The following is a 12,111-nucleotide window of genomic DNA, read 5'->3' as shown; positions in this document are numbered from 1 at the left end:
ATTGTTCTATGTGATACAGTGCCACCAAGTAGACAAATAGTGACGGCACTGAAACTTTGTATGAAAATGAATTTAGACCCACACACACAATCCATATAGTATGAATAGGGAAAGAAAATTTAGGAAGCCATGAATACATTTTTGTATTGTACTAATTATAGTCGGTGCTGTCCTTAGTTCCTTATATGATTTGCTTACATATTTCATTCAGTAAAACATGCTAGTTTTATGAACTGCGCAAGAGGTGTAGCCTTGTCATGCTCAAATGACATCTGTATACTATTAGTGTGTCAATATGTACTTTTACTCTGTGAATGCCAGCTCTTACAAAACATCCATCACATGGATCACTCAAACATCCATCACTCAGGGTTGGTAAAATATCTGCTGTTGACTTTTGGTTAATAGATTACCGCTAGATAAATGTTACGAGATCTGAAAAGGTTAGACAAATATACTATTGTGAAGATGACTTGTATTTAGTGAAACCGTTAGCAAAAATCTTTGTTTTTAAACTACATTGTTTTTTCAGGTTAAACAAGGTCTATGTAGCAGATAAGGGTAGCTAAATACGTGTATTTTAAACTTCGTTAATGATCTATCCCAAGCAAAAAGCACTAGCTAGGTATAAGTTGCATTGTATTGCACAGTATATGGAAAAAACAAGATTTGCATTGTTTACCCGGAAGTATTCTTTAAAGGTTTGCCTCAACTGTTCTTCATTAAATTACTGTAGTTATAAAATGTTGTCCTTAACAACTAAAAGGCATTCCCATTTGTTAATGGTGAACTGAGGTATTAAACTGCAGCAATGCAGACAGGAGTTCTTTATTCTAATATAAAAGTAATTCATGATGAATTTGCATTGTTGTTTCTGTACTGTTTCCCCTGCTTTTACCATGGTTTACCTGGAGTAAACTTGTATAAAACGAGTGCAGCTGCAGTGCAGGCTGTGGTAAGACGAGCTCCTGCACATGGAGGCATCTCAATTAAAGTTCTTACCCGAATTCGCAAACTTTGCAAGAAAACTGCACTGCGTCATCATGTCATTAACATTAACCTACAGCCTTGTCACCAAGATCATTTACTAATCGTGTATCAAAGTGTACAGTCACTGTCAACGTCTCAGGACAGCCATGGTCAACGTGTGTAGATAAACTGACTCAATGTACTGTCGTCTAACTTCTGAGGATTCAAAGATGAAACTCGTCGGTTCGTTTTTGCTGGGTACACAGCTGCTGTCCGTCTGGGTAACAGACAATCCTTCCAATCCTATGGAAACAGGTTCCTGTGAAAAGTATGGACTTATGGCTGATCTGGCACTGCATCAAATCAATGGTGACAGGAAACAAGGCTATATATTCAGCTTATTCTGACTCTCCAATGTTAACCTAATGCACAAGGTGAGTCAAGCGTAAACCATTGGTCAGCGATGTAGCCAGGGAGTGATTTTAGTGGTTTGTACCACCTATAAAAGTGATGCCTTTTGTTAGCTGAGCATTATAAATCTACAATGAGCACAGGTGGTGGGGTAAATTTATGCAAGCTGGGCGGAGTGGTCAATTAAACTATTGAATTGTATGGGATCATATAAATAATGGATTGCACAAAATGACAGAAAATGTCTTCCAAAGATAGAGATGTTAAAATCCAAAGGGACCTTGTTCAAAACGTTTATATGGTTTAAAACAAAGTTGTTCTCATTCAAAATACTAAATACTAAAATAATTCTGACTCATGTCCAAAGCCATACAACGCAGGACTTTATTGTATTAATAAATCAACACACTTCATAAAAAATACAGCCATTTACAAAATATTTGAAGAGAGCTACATATGAACTTCAGGACATTAATTTTGGACACAATTTTAAGGTGAGTTTTTTGCTGTTTTTTTTGGGGGGGGTGGGGGGGCATTTAAAATGTTTTTCTCAAAATGTATATGGGTGTTAAAGATTCCTTGTTGTACAATACTGGGTTTCAAAGTCACTATTTCCATTGTGCTTTCAGTGATCCAGGGGGACTATTTATTACATGATGATAGATATGCTGGAAACAGGAGTGCCATGCTCTCAGCAAGAAGGAGTGGAAGAGCTGCAAGACGAGAACATGAGTCTGTAAGTATCTTTGTTTCCATTTTTGCTGAACCTCTCTTATAAATGCTGCAGAACATTTGGGCCCTGTTTTTGACAGCTTTTGAGAGATATTTGTATGTTGAAGCTCAGAGAAGGATTTCTATACATAGATATCTCAATCCATCCATCCATCCATCCACCCATCCCTCCATCCACCCACACATACATACATTGCAACTAAAATGAATCATCAAGTTGACTGATGTTTATCAACATACAGATGTCAATCTTTTTTCTGTTGAGGATTTTTTTTAAACCAGATTCGAAGAATAAATAACCTGTACAGCTACAACTGCACCATAAGGCCAGGTACAGTATAATACATTTGATGTGCACGTTTAAATTGGACTTGATAAAAAATGGTGGCTTTGATATGGACATCATAAATATATTATTTGTGAGATTAGATATGGCTTCATTGCTTTGTAAAACCAAGCCTTTTTATTTTGTAGAAGAAAAAAGGAAACCAAGCAGGTGTGGTATATACTATATCACTGAGCCCCATTACTGCTGTGTATCCTATCTATATAGTTGACCATTCATTTGTAAAGTCATTCCTCATAGCTGAACATGACATTCTCTCTGTTTTTATTAAAGGCCAACTATAACAGAGCAAGTCAAAGTAAATTCATTCATGTTTGACTTAGCATGTATTTATTGCTATTTATATTTTTATTCACCGTTCCAGCTGAAACAATTGTGAATAGATGCCCAGACTGTCCAATATTACACACAGTCGACTCTGGTATAATAACAACGGCAGATTTGCTCCTTAATAATTATAACAACGAAAATGGAAATGAAAACAATTTTGACCTTTTGAATTTAACAAGAGAGGCTACTTTTATGAACCCTTGGGAAAATATAATGTATAATACAGTACATATACATGATATATATGAGCTTCAGTGAGGTACAGGAAAATAATTCCCATGTAGGGTTTCTGTGATATCATCAATTACGAGTCTGAAGGTCAAATAATTTATAAACTGTCACTGAAACCCAAGATGGAATTGTTTTCCTGTAACTCACTGAAGATGCCCATCTACTATTTTTTATAATACATGGATACCCTTGTGATGCAAATATTAAAGAAAATGAGGTTCAGCAGTAGAGCTGGGTTTTTCTTAAATGTAATGTTTCAATGCTGTACAGACATTCAATGTCATTATCCGTTAGTGCTTCAGCTTTATTTGGATGATTGCCTTTACCTTGTTTTAATTTCCCAATCCTCTCCAGTTTCTCTGGGATACGAGTGTAACAGGATTACCTATTTTTTTTAAAATGTATTCTCATTTTGTTGATCATTAATGAACATTTCTGTACTGTGGGTGTTGTCGAGTGATTGAAAACGAGACATTTTGTGTTTGAATTAAAAGTGATTGTCTACTGTCTACCACTACTGTGGTATTATGCCTTTTTTTTTTTTTTGAATGGCTTGATAAATTCTTTATTATTATTATTATTATTATTATTATTATTATTATTATTATTATTATTTATTTATTTATTTATTTATTTATTTTTTTTAATTACATTTTAAGTTACGGGTCCACTGGTACAGTATTGGTACTCTCAGATAAACTCTGTATGTAGTGTAAAAAGTTTCTAAAAATGATGATTCTTTTCTTATCCCTTGTCTTAGTGGAATTTTGGTACATCCTACTCTGCAATTCACCATCCAGGAAACTGTTTGCACCAAAGACATGCCAAATGTCCAGGTTTCCCAATAAGCATTCATGAACTGTGAATTTGCTGTAAGTAAAAATGTGCAATTCACTTAACACATTTGAACAATATAATGCTCTCATTGCTAATTTTGAAAAATAAGATAATTTTAATGTTTATGTTAACAAGAAACAACTTTGATATCTTTCCAGTAACATTCTGAGTTGTTTTCATATGTTGAGTTTAGCAGATTGCTTCTATGGAACACATCACCCCCCATCTTGTCCAACTGCACTGGCTACCTGTAAAGTTCAGGATTATTTTCAAAACTCTCCTGCTCACCTGCAATGCCCTCACACAGGTCCCGAGTACCTCCTCAACCTGCTGACCGGCTATGTCCCTGCCTGCAAGCTGAGGTTCTCCAACTGTGGCCTGCTTGTTATCCCCAAGCAAAAGTGCACCACACTTGGAGAACGCTCGTTTAGCTTCATGGATCCGACTCTTTGGAACTCTTTCCCAGCTTTGGTGCATGATGCTCCCACTGTTGCTCTCTTTAAATCAACTCTCAAGACCCACCTGTTCTCTCTTGCTCTCCATGCTCTTTAAGCCTGATATCTGCTATTAGCTGCTGTGTTGCTGCTACTATTTCATGTATTATGCTACTATCATGTAGTACACATTTTCACTACTTAGTGGATTATGCATTGTTTTTTACTCTATATCATGTATTATGCATTTTTCTGTATTTAAAATATTATGGATTTTCTTGTTACTGCATCTTGTAAAGCACTTTGGCGATGACTCCTCTCTGGGAACTGTGCAGTTGCTCCCAGCTATTGACCAGTCATCTCTAGCATCCCTATTGGATCTTCCTGTTGTTTCAGAACCAGAGAGGCCAGTTCTCCTGCCCGTTATTCCTGGTAAAGCAGTTGATGAGCAAAAGGATTCCGTTGCAGGGGGAAAGAGTCTTGGTCATCTTTCCTTTCCCTGAAAGGAAAAGTGATACTATGATCCTATTTTCTAAAATAGGTTTTTAATTTGTTTTAAATGTTGACTATTTCTTAGTCTTGGTAAAACCATGAAATAGTGTCTGAAATAAATATTGTATATGCCTAACTGTTTTTTGTCATTGATTACTATTGTTGAGGTAAACAAAAACAGAACAGACCCCCAGAACGAATGCTGCTACTGCTTTGCTGAATTTCCATTATTTGAGTATGTACCAAAAAAATACAGATTAAAACAAAATATAAGTCAGTGATATAGTGACCCTAAAAACGGTCAATGGTAATATACCCTTATATCAGACCAAAAACTGATGAATAGATGATGAGGAGATAAGCGTAAAGAAATTGTTCAACAAAACACCAATGTTATTTTTTTTTTATTTTATTTTGAAGACAATTGATGCAAATAGTTTAATAAGCCCATTGTAGGTTTTAAATCAGATGACTATTCCCAATATTAATAATTATAGCAATTTTCTAATATTTATCTTTCAACCTGTGCCAATAACATTTAATTAAAAATTACAACTATGGTTTGGCATAAGGGGTGGGGGGGGGGGGGTAACATTATTATTTGATAGGTTTTAATAGATCTAGAACCCATAGCTGTGGAAGCTTTGGTTCTGCAGGGCATCCTGGAGAAGATTTATCAGGGAATGGAAGTATGAAAGCACTGGGGATCCAGCTGATTTCAGGGATACTGAGAACAGGATCTGGAAGATCCACCTGGTTAATACTCTGAGGAAGAATAACCACAGATCCTACTGTGCATCTACATTGGGCATGAAAGTAATTCCCCTCCGAAGAGTCATTACGATGATCATGGCTGCTTTCCTCAACGAGTCCCACATCACATCCATGGCTCAATCCATGCCCATGTGAGTAACCATGGGTACATCTGTGACCATGTGAGTGACCATGGGTACATCTGTGACCATGTGAGTGACCATGGGTACATCTGTGACCACGTTCCTGTCCATGCTCATGTGAGTGGTCATGGGCACATCTGTGACCACGTTTATGTCCATGCTCATGTGAGTGATCATGGGCACATTTGTGACCACGTTCTTGTCCATGCTCATGTGAGTGATCATGGGCACATCTGTGACCACGTTCTTGTCCATGCCCTTTTCTACACTTCCACTTAAGTGAATGTGTACATCTGTGATCATGTTTCCATTGGTCCTGTTATAAAGAAATTGAACATGAAAAATGTTATATCTAACCAAGACCTTTATCCAAAACTATCTTTAGTGCTTAATTGATAACCAGGTACAATTAACCCAATGTATTATATTTAGTTAATTGTACATACTATTGGCAAGTACTTGGATTTTCAAAGTAATCCCCTTTAAAAGTCATTTTAAAAAAGTGTTCACTTCATAACTAGAGAAGCTCAGTTTTTCTTGTATGCCCTCATCTACACAATTGAGTACCAATCAATAAATATTAACTTTAGCATAAAGCGATTTAAAAGCTGCATGGGGGGGGGGGGGGGGGGGGGGGGGGGGGGGGGGTACTGTTTGGGGGGGGGGGGGGGGGGGGGGGGGGGGTGGGGGGTGGGGGGGGGGGGGGGGGGGGGGGGGGGGGGGGGGGGGGGGGGGGGGGGGGGGGGGGGGGGGGGGGGGGGGGAGGTGGGGGGGGGGGGGGGGGGGGGGGGGGGGGGTGGGGGGGTTACCACCCATGGCCGTAAAAAGACAAAAAACATCTTCTATGTGTATACCGGTATACCGGGAGGTGTAGTTTTTGTTGAGGTTAAATCTTGCAGGACTACAATCCTGGAATTCACTGCAGAGATGATGCATTTCTAGCGAAGTGAGCAGAGTGGAACCCCCCCCCCAAGGAAATTAAAATGATTTTATCGCAATGGATATAAGAAAGATATGGCATATAATCTATACAATATGAGTGGATTTAGTTAGTCTGATCACGACAGGTTTGATACGAAATCACACCATTATTGATTGGCACTCAATAATTGTTTAGACCAGCGCTAACAGAAGGATTTGTTTAGAGTTGTGTATTTAGCAAGTTTGCATTCAATTTAAATACCTAATCATTTAAAAACATGTTCATGGGAATTACTCTGGTTTTCCAAGTAGCTGCACAGCCCTAAAAGAAATGACATCTTAAGTCCAATAGCATTTACCTGTGGTTCATAAATTGTACACGACGCAGGACCAATTGGGTCTTCGGCAGTTGAAATTTTTGAACCCTTGCAGTAACCATAGCGCTGAAAATAAACTACAGTTATTACCACATTGTTCACAATAAAAGCATTCAAATCTTAACAGACTACCATATCAGACGTTCAATAACTCACAAGCTAAATCTTTGTTGCAACCGTTAAGAAACAGTGAAATCTTCTCTAATTAGAACTTTCGATTTTTGTTATGCGATTAAACAAACTGTGCTATGGCCCTATCAAGAAAACACCTCAGGCTACAGAGAGAGGATATGAAATGGTGGGGGTTATCATCATATCAAAACAGTGTCATTTTAAACACTACAACCGGGGTAGAATAACAGTTATCAGGAAGCAAGTCAACTTACTGTAACTAGGTCAACAGTCTCACAGGCGCCATTTTCAAGAAGGTTATCCTTGGTACACCCCGTCTGATAGACAGTGAACTCCACATAATAAGCAGTTCCAAACTCAGACTGCAAATAAAAGAAAATACAGAAAATCTTGCATCAATATATGTTTAAACTGTTATTTAACCATTGACATTTTAAACACTACAACTGGAGGACCAAGGATGTAGTAATCCAGTGTAATGCTCTACGCAAACACAGTTAAATCCAATCCATTATCAATGAAGTCAGCACCGCAATTAAAATGCTGTACGATCATCATTGTCAAACCAGGTAATCATGGGCATTGGTGCAAGTGGTGCCCTTCAAAATGCTATTAAATTTTTTGAAAATAGACATGGCCCTTTATTTTTTACCTAACTGGGGAAATACATTATTTGCACCAAGGTTTCATGTTTCATGTTTCACTAAATTCATAGTTTAAAATCTCAATAAAATTTAAATGAAAAAGGGCTTTAAAAACAGGTTCATGTTTGTATAGGATGATTGAATGTTACCTGCATAGAAGCCCTTGTGATGTTTTTAACGGCAAATATTTTACTGTTGTTGCTTTCCTGGTTGTACTTTGAAAGGGACAGTTTTGCAATTTCAGCATATATTGGCTTGTCTAAGGAGTCACCAGGTGGACAATCTGGACAAACCAAAGCAATCTCTTTTCTTGCAACTGCAATGAAATTAATTAAACGGTCAATATACAGTAAACATTAGTTAATTTAGCGTTTGATTAGACAGCTAAACGTGTAAGCGAGTGTTTAAAAATGTTTTACCTGGACTTAAAGTACAGTTATAGGTGAGCAGCTTACCACCACTTCTTTGGCTAACATATATGACGGCTTTGCAAACTCCATAAACCTATTGGTAAAATAGAGTATGTTAATATGATTTGTTGTTTTCAATGTCATCTTTCGGTGGATTCAACCTAAAAATACAAAAGCACTGTCTGACCCCGCTTCGTTTCCACGCTCTGTGACACCAGTCAAACTCAGGGGTATAGAAGGAGAGGTTAAAAACAATGTTTTATAAACAATCACAACGAAACAGACTGTGCCTCTGCAAAGGGAATTGAACGTTGGCATTAAAACAAGGGCATTGCACAGATGTACGTTATTATTGATGTTCTTTCAAACTGTTTATTTTTTTTTTTGGGGGGGGGGGGATAGTCAGCCCAGACTTAATACTTAAACGCTGACCCTGCAAAAGAAAAAGTAACTCAAATACTTACTGCTTCATGTAAATATCTGACTTCACATTCTTCATAATCCTTCCTGCTAAGGACGTGGCATTCTGTGTCTAGAACATTAAAGGTAAGGTAGAAGACAGTCCCCCTTCCCTAAAAAGATTTTTAAAAGGTGTTACAAATTAATGCAGCTACTTCTGATGCTATCAACACAAAATCAAATAAGTGTCACAATTTCTCACTGTTCAGCATCAGAACAAAGAACGTTGAAGTTCCTGCTGTATTGTAAAACGACCTGGAGATCCTTTGTTTTATTTTGATCAAATACATGTTTAGGATTTACAATCTCCAAACTGTCCCAGCCATTAGGATTTCAAACCCAAAACATGAAAGAAAGACATACCCGGCGCTGCTTTTGGGCAGCATTAATGCGGAATAGGCTAAGAACGTTGCCTTCTTCTTGTTCTTTGTTAATACTCTGCAAAGCTAAAGCAGCAGCACCTTCCACGTCGGTGTCATTACAAGAAACTGTTGGCAGTGGAAAACTTGTGACAGGAAGAGACCAGGTGCTAACCAGCAGCATCCCGACAACGAGGAAACTTAGAGGATTCATTGTGCTGAAAAACAAGAACAGATCTGTGACAGCTATCAACATGTAATAGTGTGCTTTTCTTAATGATATTTATTAAAATAACTTACCCAGAAACTGAACTGTTCTCAATGCACCTGCCTAATATACATGTAAGGAACTTGTTTGTTTGACTGCCCACTCTCATAAAAAGTAAATATTAGCCATGGTCAGTGTTCTGTCAAAACAAATAGTGATAATCCAGTTTCATCATCACATCTGAAATTGTTATCAATGAGCAGTACTTTCAAAGTCTTCAAAAATTCTCACTTTAAGTGAAACTTAAAAAAAAAACAAAAAAACAATACAGATCTACACATCATAATAAACTCTTCTACATCTAAAGGTCATGCATCGTGTTTGGCACAAATCGTTGCTGATTCACTAGGAATATATATTTAGAACAATGGAATGTATTTTAAACATGCAATCACACAATACATTCAGAACATAAAATACAAGAAGTCCACAGTCAATATTACGCTAGAACAACATTACGATAAAAGCCAAGACATTAGGTAACAATGTATCCTCAATAAAATGTTAGTTAATTCAGATTTAGGATAGACTGACATTACAACAAACCCACGACAATCTAGCTATGCCATAGTAATGAAGATAAGGATTAAGAACTATACTTAAATTAAATTTCAGTTGAGATGGACTCGGGAGTCTGGGTGAGCAGCGTAATCTTTCTGTTTTCTTCTTGAGATTGTGCCAACACAATCTCAGTTTTAACTCTGCCAACTATCGACTCGAGTCCACCACTTTAAACTAATACAATCCACGGCGCTCGTTTATTGGTTAGACCTTAGGGTCTTGGCTAAGAATGATATTGGGCTGTCTGGCCCGCCCCATTTTCCTGTGCGTTCTAAAGAATACGATAGAAAACACTTGTGAAAGTATGTACGTGTTGCTAAGCGTTTCATAGCATATGCTACGTTTATTTTACGTCACTCACAAGGAATTGCCTTTATTTAGATACTACCTGTCAGAGAGGATGGGCAAGTTGGCAACGTAAGTGCATCGTATAAACAGAGCTCGTACCTAAAAAGTTACTAACAAGTTGTCAAGCATGTAAATCTGAAATTATGTACAAAAAAAAAAAAACACTTAAATCTAACGATACTACCTAGCTACCCACCAGAAAGACAAACTACGTGATGTCATTGACAGTATCCATAGACTTGGCATGAAACGACTTGGAAACTCGCAACACCGTGGCATAATAATACAGTTCACAATGAGACATTACCGGGACATAATCCGGAGATCTGCCAAGAAACCAAGCTTTCTGAAGGAAAAGAATCCTCGGTTTGCAGAAGACTTATCCCCAGGCGATCGAGAAATTCGGAGACAACTGTGGCCAGTAATCGAAAAAAAGAAAATAAGTACTTATTGAAAACATTGGAGGATAAAATTAAGCAACTGCAATATAAATACCCAAATATACTGCTATAGCACCGGATGAGATGCTTGACAGATGGCCTCCAAAATCCTTTCATAACACTAATTACACATTTAACAATTTTATTAATGAACTTGATTTGGTGGATGTTTGGAGAAATACATTCCCCCAGATTAAGGAATCCAGAGTTGATTTTTGGCTAATTTCCAACACTCTATCTAGACATGTGAATAAGTAGAAATTCGCCCAACGCCTTTATCTGACCTTTCTCATGAAGCAAAATTTTAAAAATTGTTACTGGAAACTGAATAATTTTATGATTAATGATATAAGAAAATGATATTGTAACATCAATAAAAAATACTATTAGTTTATACTTGGAGAAAGCGTTAGCTGAAAACATGTTTAGAAAAAACTGGAAACTATTAAAATACAAAATCAGATGATTTACAATGAAAAGTGGAGCAGAACTAGCTTATTCTAGGTGAAAGGAGGAAATTCATTTAATAGTTAAATTATTATCTTTATCCAAATTGTCTCCTGAAAACATGTCCAATGAAAATGAGGTCCAGCTTATTGAATTACAGGGCAAATTAAATCAAATGTATATTTACAAAGCAAAATTAATTTTTATTCATTCAAGAAAAAAATGATTGAAGGGATGAAGTTTAGTAATGTATATAAATATATATATATATTATATATATTATATATATATATATATATATATTATTTTATATTATATATATATGTCTCTTAATAGAAGAGATGAATTTAATGTTAATTATAACACACAACAGTCTGATACATGTAATTTATATTTCAGTCAAATCAGAGAACACATACAGTTAGACAGCGGCTCACAGCAGGGGTCCCACAGCCAGACACCAGTGACAGCATTTCAATGCAAATGGACTGTATTGGTATCTTTGCAACAGGGCAGGGACTATGCAGCCACAGAGCAGTTTAGATTCATGATTGGCTGATGGCTTTTTGAGTTTTTATTGTGAAGTGCCATGGGCTGCTGTGCGTGAAGAGCGCTATATAGAAGCAACAGTATTGTATAAAAGAAAGAATATCACCTTCATTCAATAACAGGCATTCTAATTGTAATTAACATGGAACCGCAACATGTTTTTATAATACTGAAAAAAATACTTTTGTTTGATATGTTGCTGTAAAATGTTATCCACCTGAGAGATTCTACTACAATGAAATTGCCATGGATAGGAGAAGAAATGTAGTTTTAATGAGTTGTTGAAAAAAAAAAAAAAAAAACCCATATAATAATGTTTACCAGAAATGGAAATCTTGTTAAAACTGCAACTCAAAGAGCCGTTTAGTTCCTCGGCAAGGAACGTTCCTTGAGAAAGAGCCGGCTCCTCTGCAAGGAACGTATATCAGGCTTATGTCTTTGTATGTGATTATGTCACCTAGCAGCCCTGCTGCTGCCTTCCCCTGACTTGACTCACTACAATCCGTGCGTGCCGGGGT

The 12,111-nt window shown here is 37.0% G+C and overlaps 1 protein-coding gene across 1 annotated transcript; it reads right to left on the bottom strand.

The window, feature by feature from the left end:
* Positions 1-5,173: 5,173 nt before the first annotated feature.
* On the bottom strand, positions 5,174-9,948 carry LOC121322730 (fetuin-B-like). Its single transcript, XM_041262981.1, has 9 exons — positions 9,848-9,948; positions 9,281-9,387; positions 8,985-9,198; positions 8,627-8,734; positions 8,172-8,256; positions 7,902-8,068; positions 7,363-7,470; positions 6,959-7,042; positions 5,174-5,994 (listed from the first exon to the last, which is right to left on the bottom strand). The coding sequence occupies exons 2-9, from the start codon at positions 9,355-9,357 to the stop codon at positions 5,380-5,382; spliced, it is 1,458 nt and encodes a 485-aa protein (XP_041118915.1). The 5' UTR covers positions 9,358-9,387; positions 9,848-9,948; the 3' UTR covers positions 5,174-5,379.
* Between the last annotated feature and the right edge of the window lie 2,163 nt (positions 9,949-12,111).

The sequence above is a fragment of the Polyodon spathula genome, chromosome 11 (genome assembly GCF_017654505.1).
Source record: "Polyodon spathula isolate WHYD16114869_AA chromosome 11, ASM1765450v1, whole genome shotgun sequence".
Lineage (NCBI taxonomy): Eukaryota > Metazoa > Chordata > Actinopteri > Acipenseriformes > Polyodontidae > Polyodon > Polyodon spathula.
The sequence above is the reverse complement of the archived record's forward strand: the minus strand, read 5'-3'. Positions and strand labels throughout refer to the sequence as shown.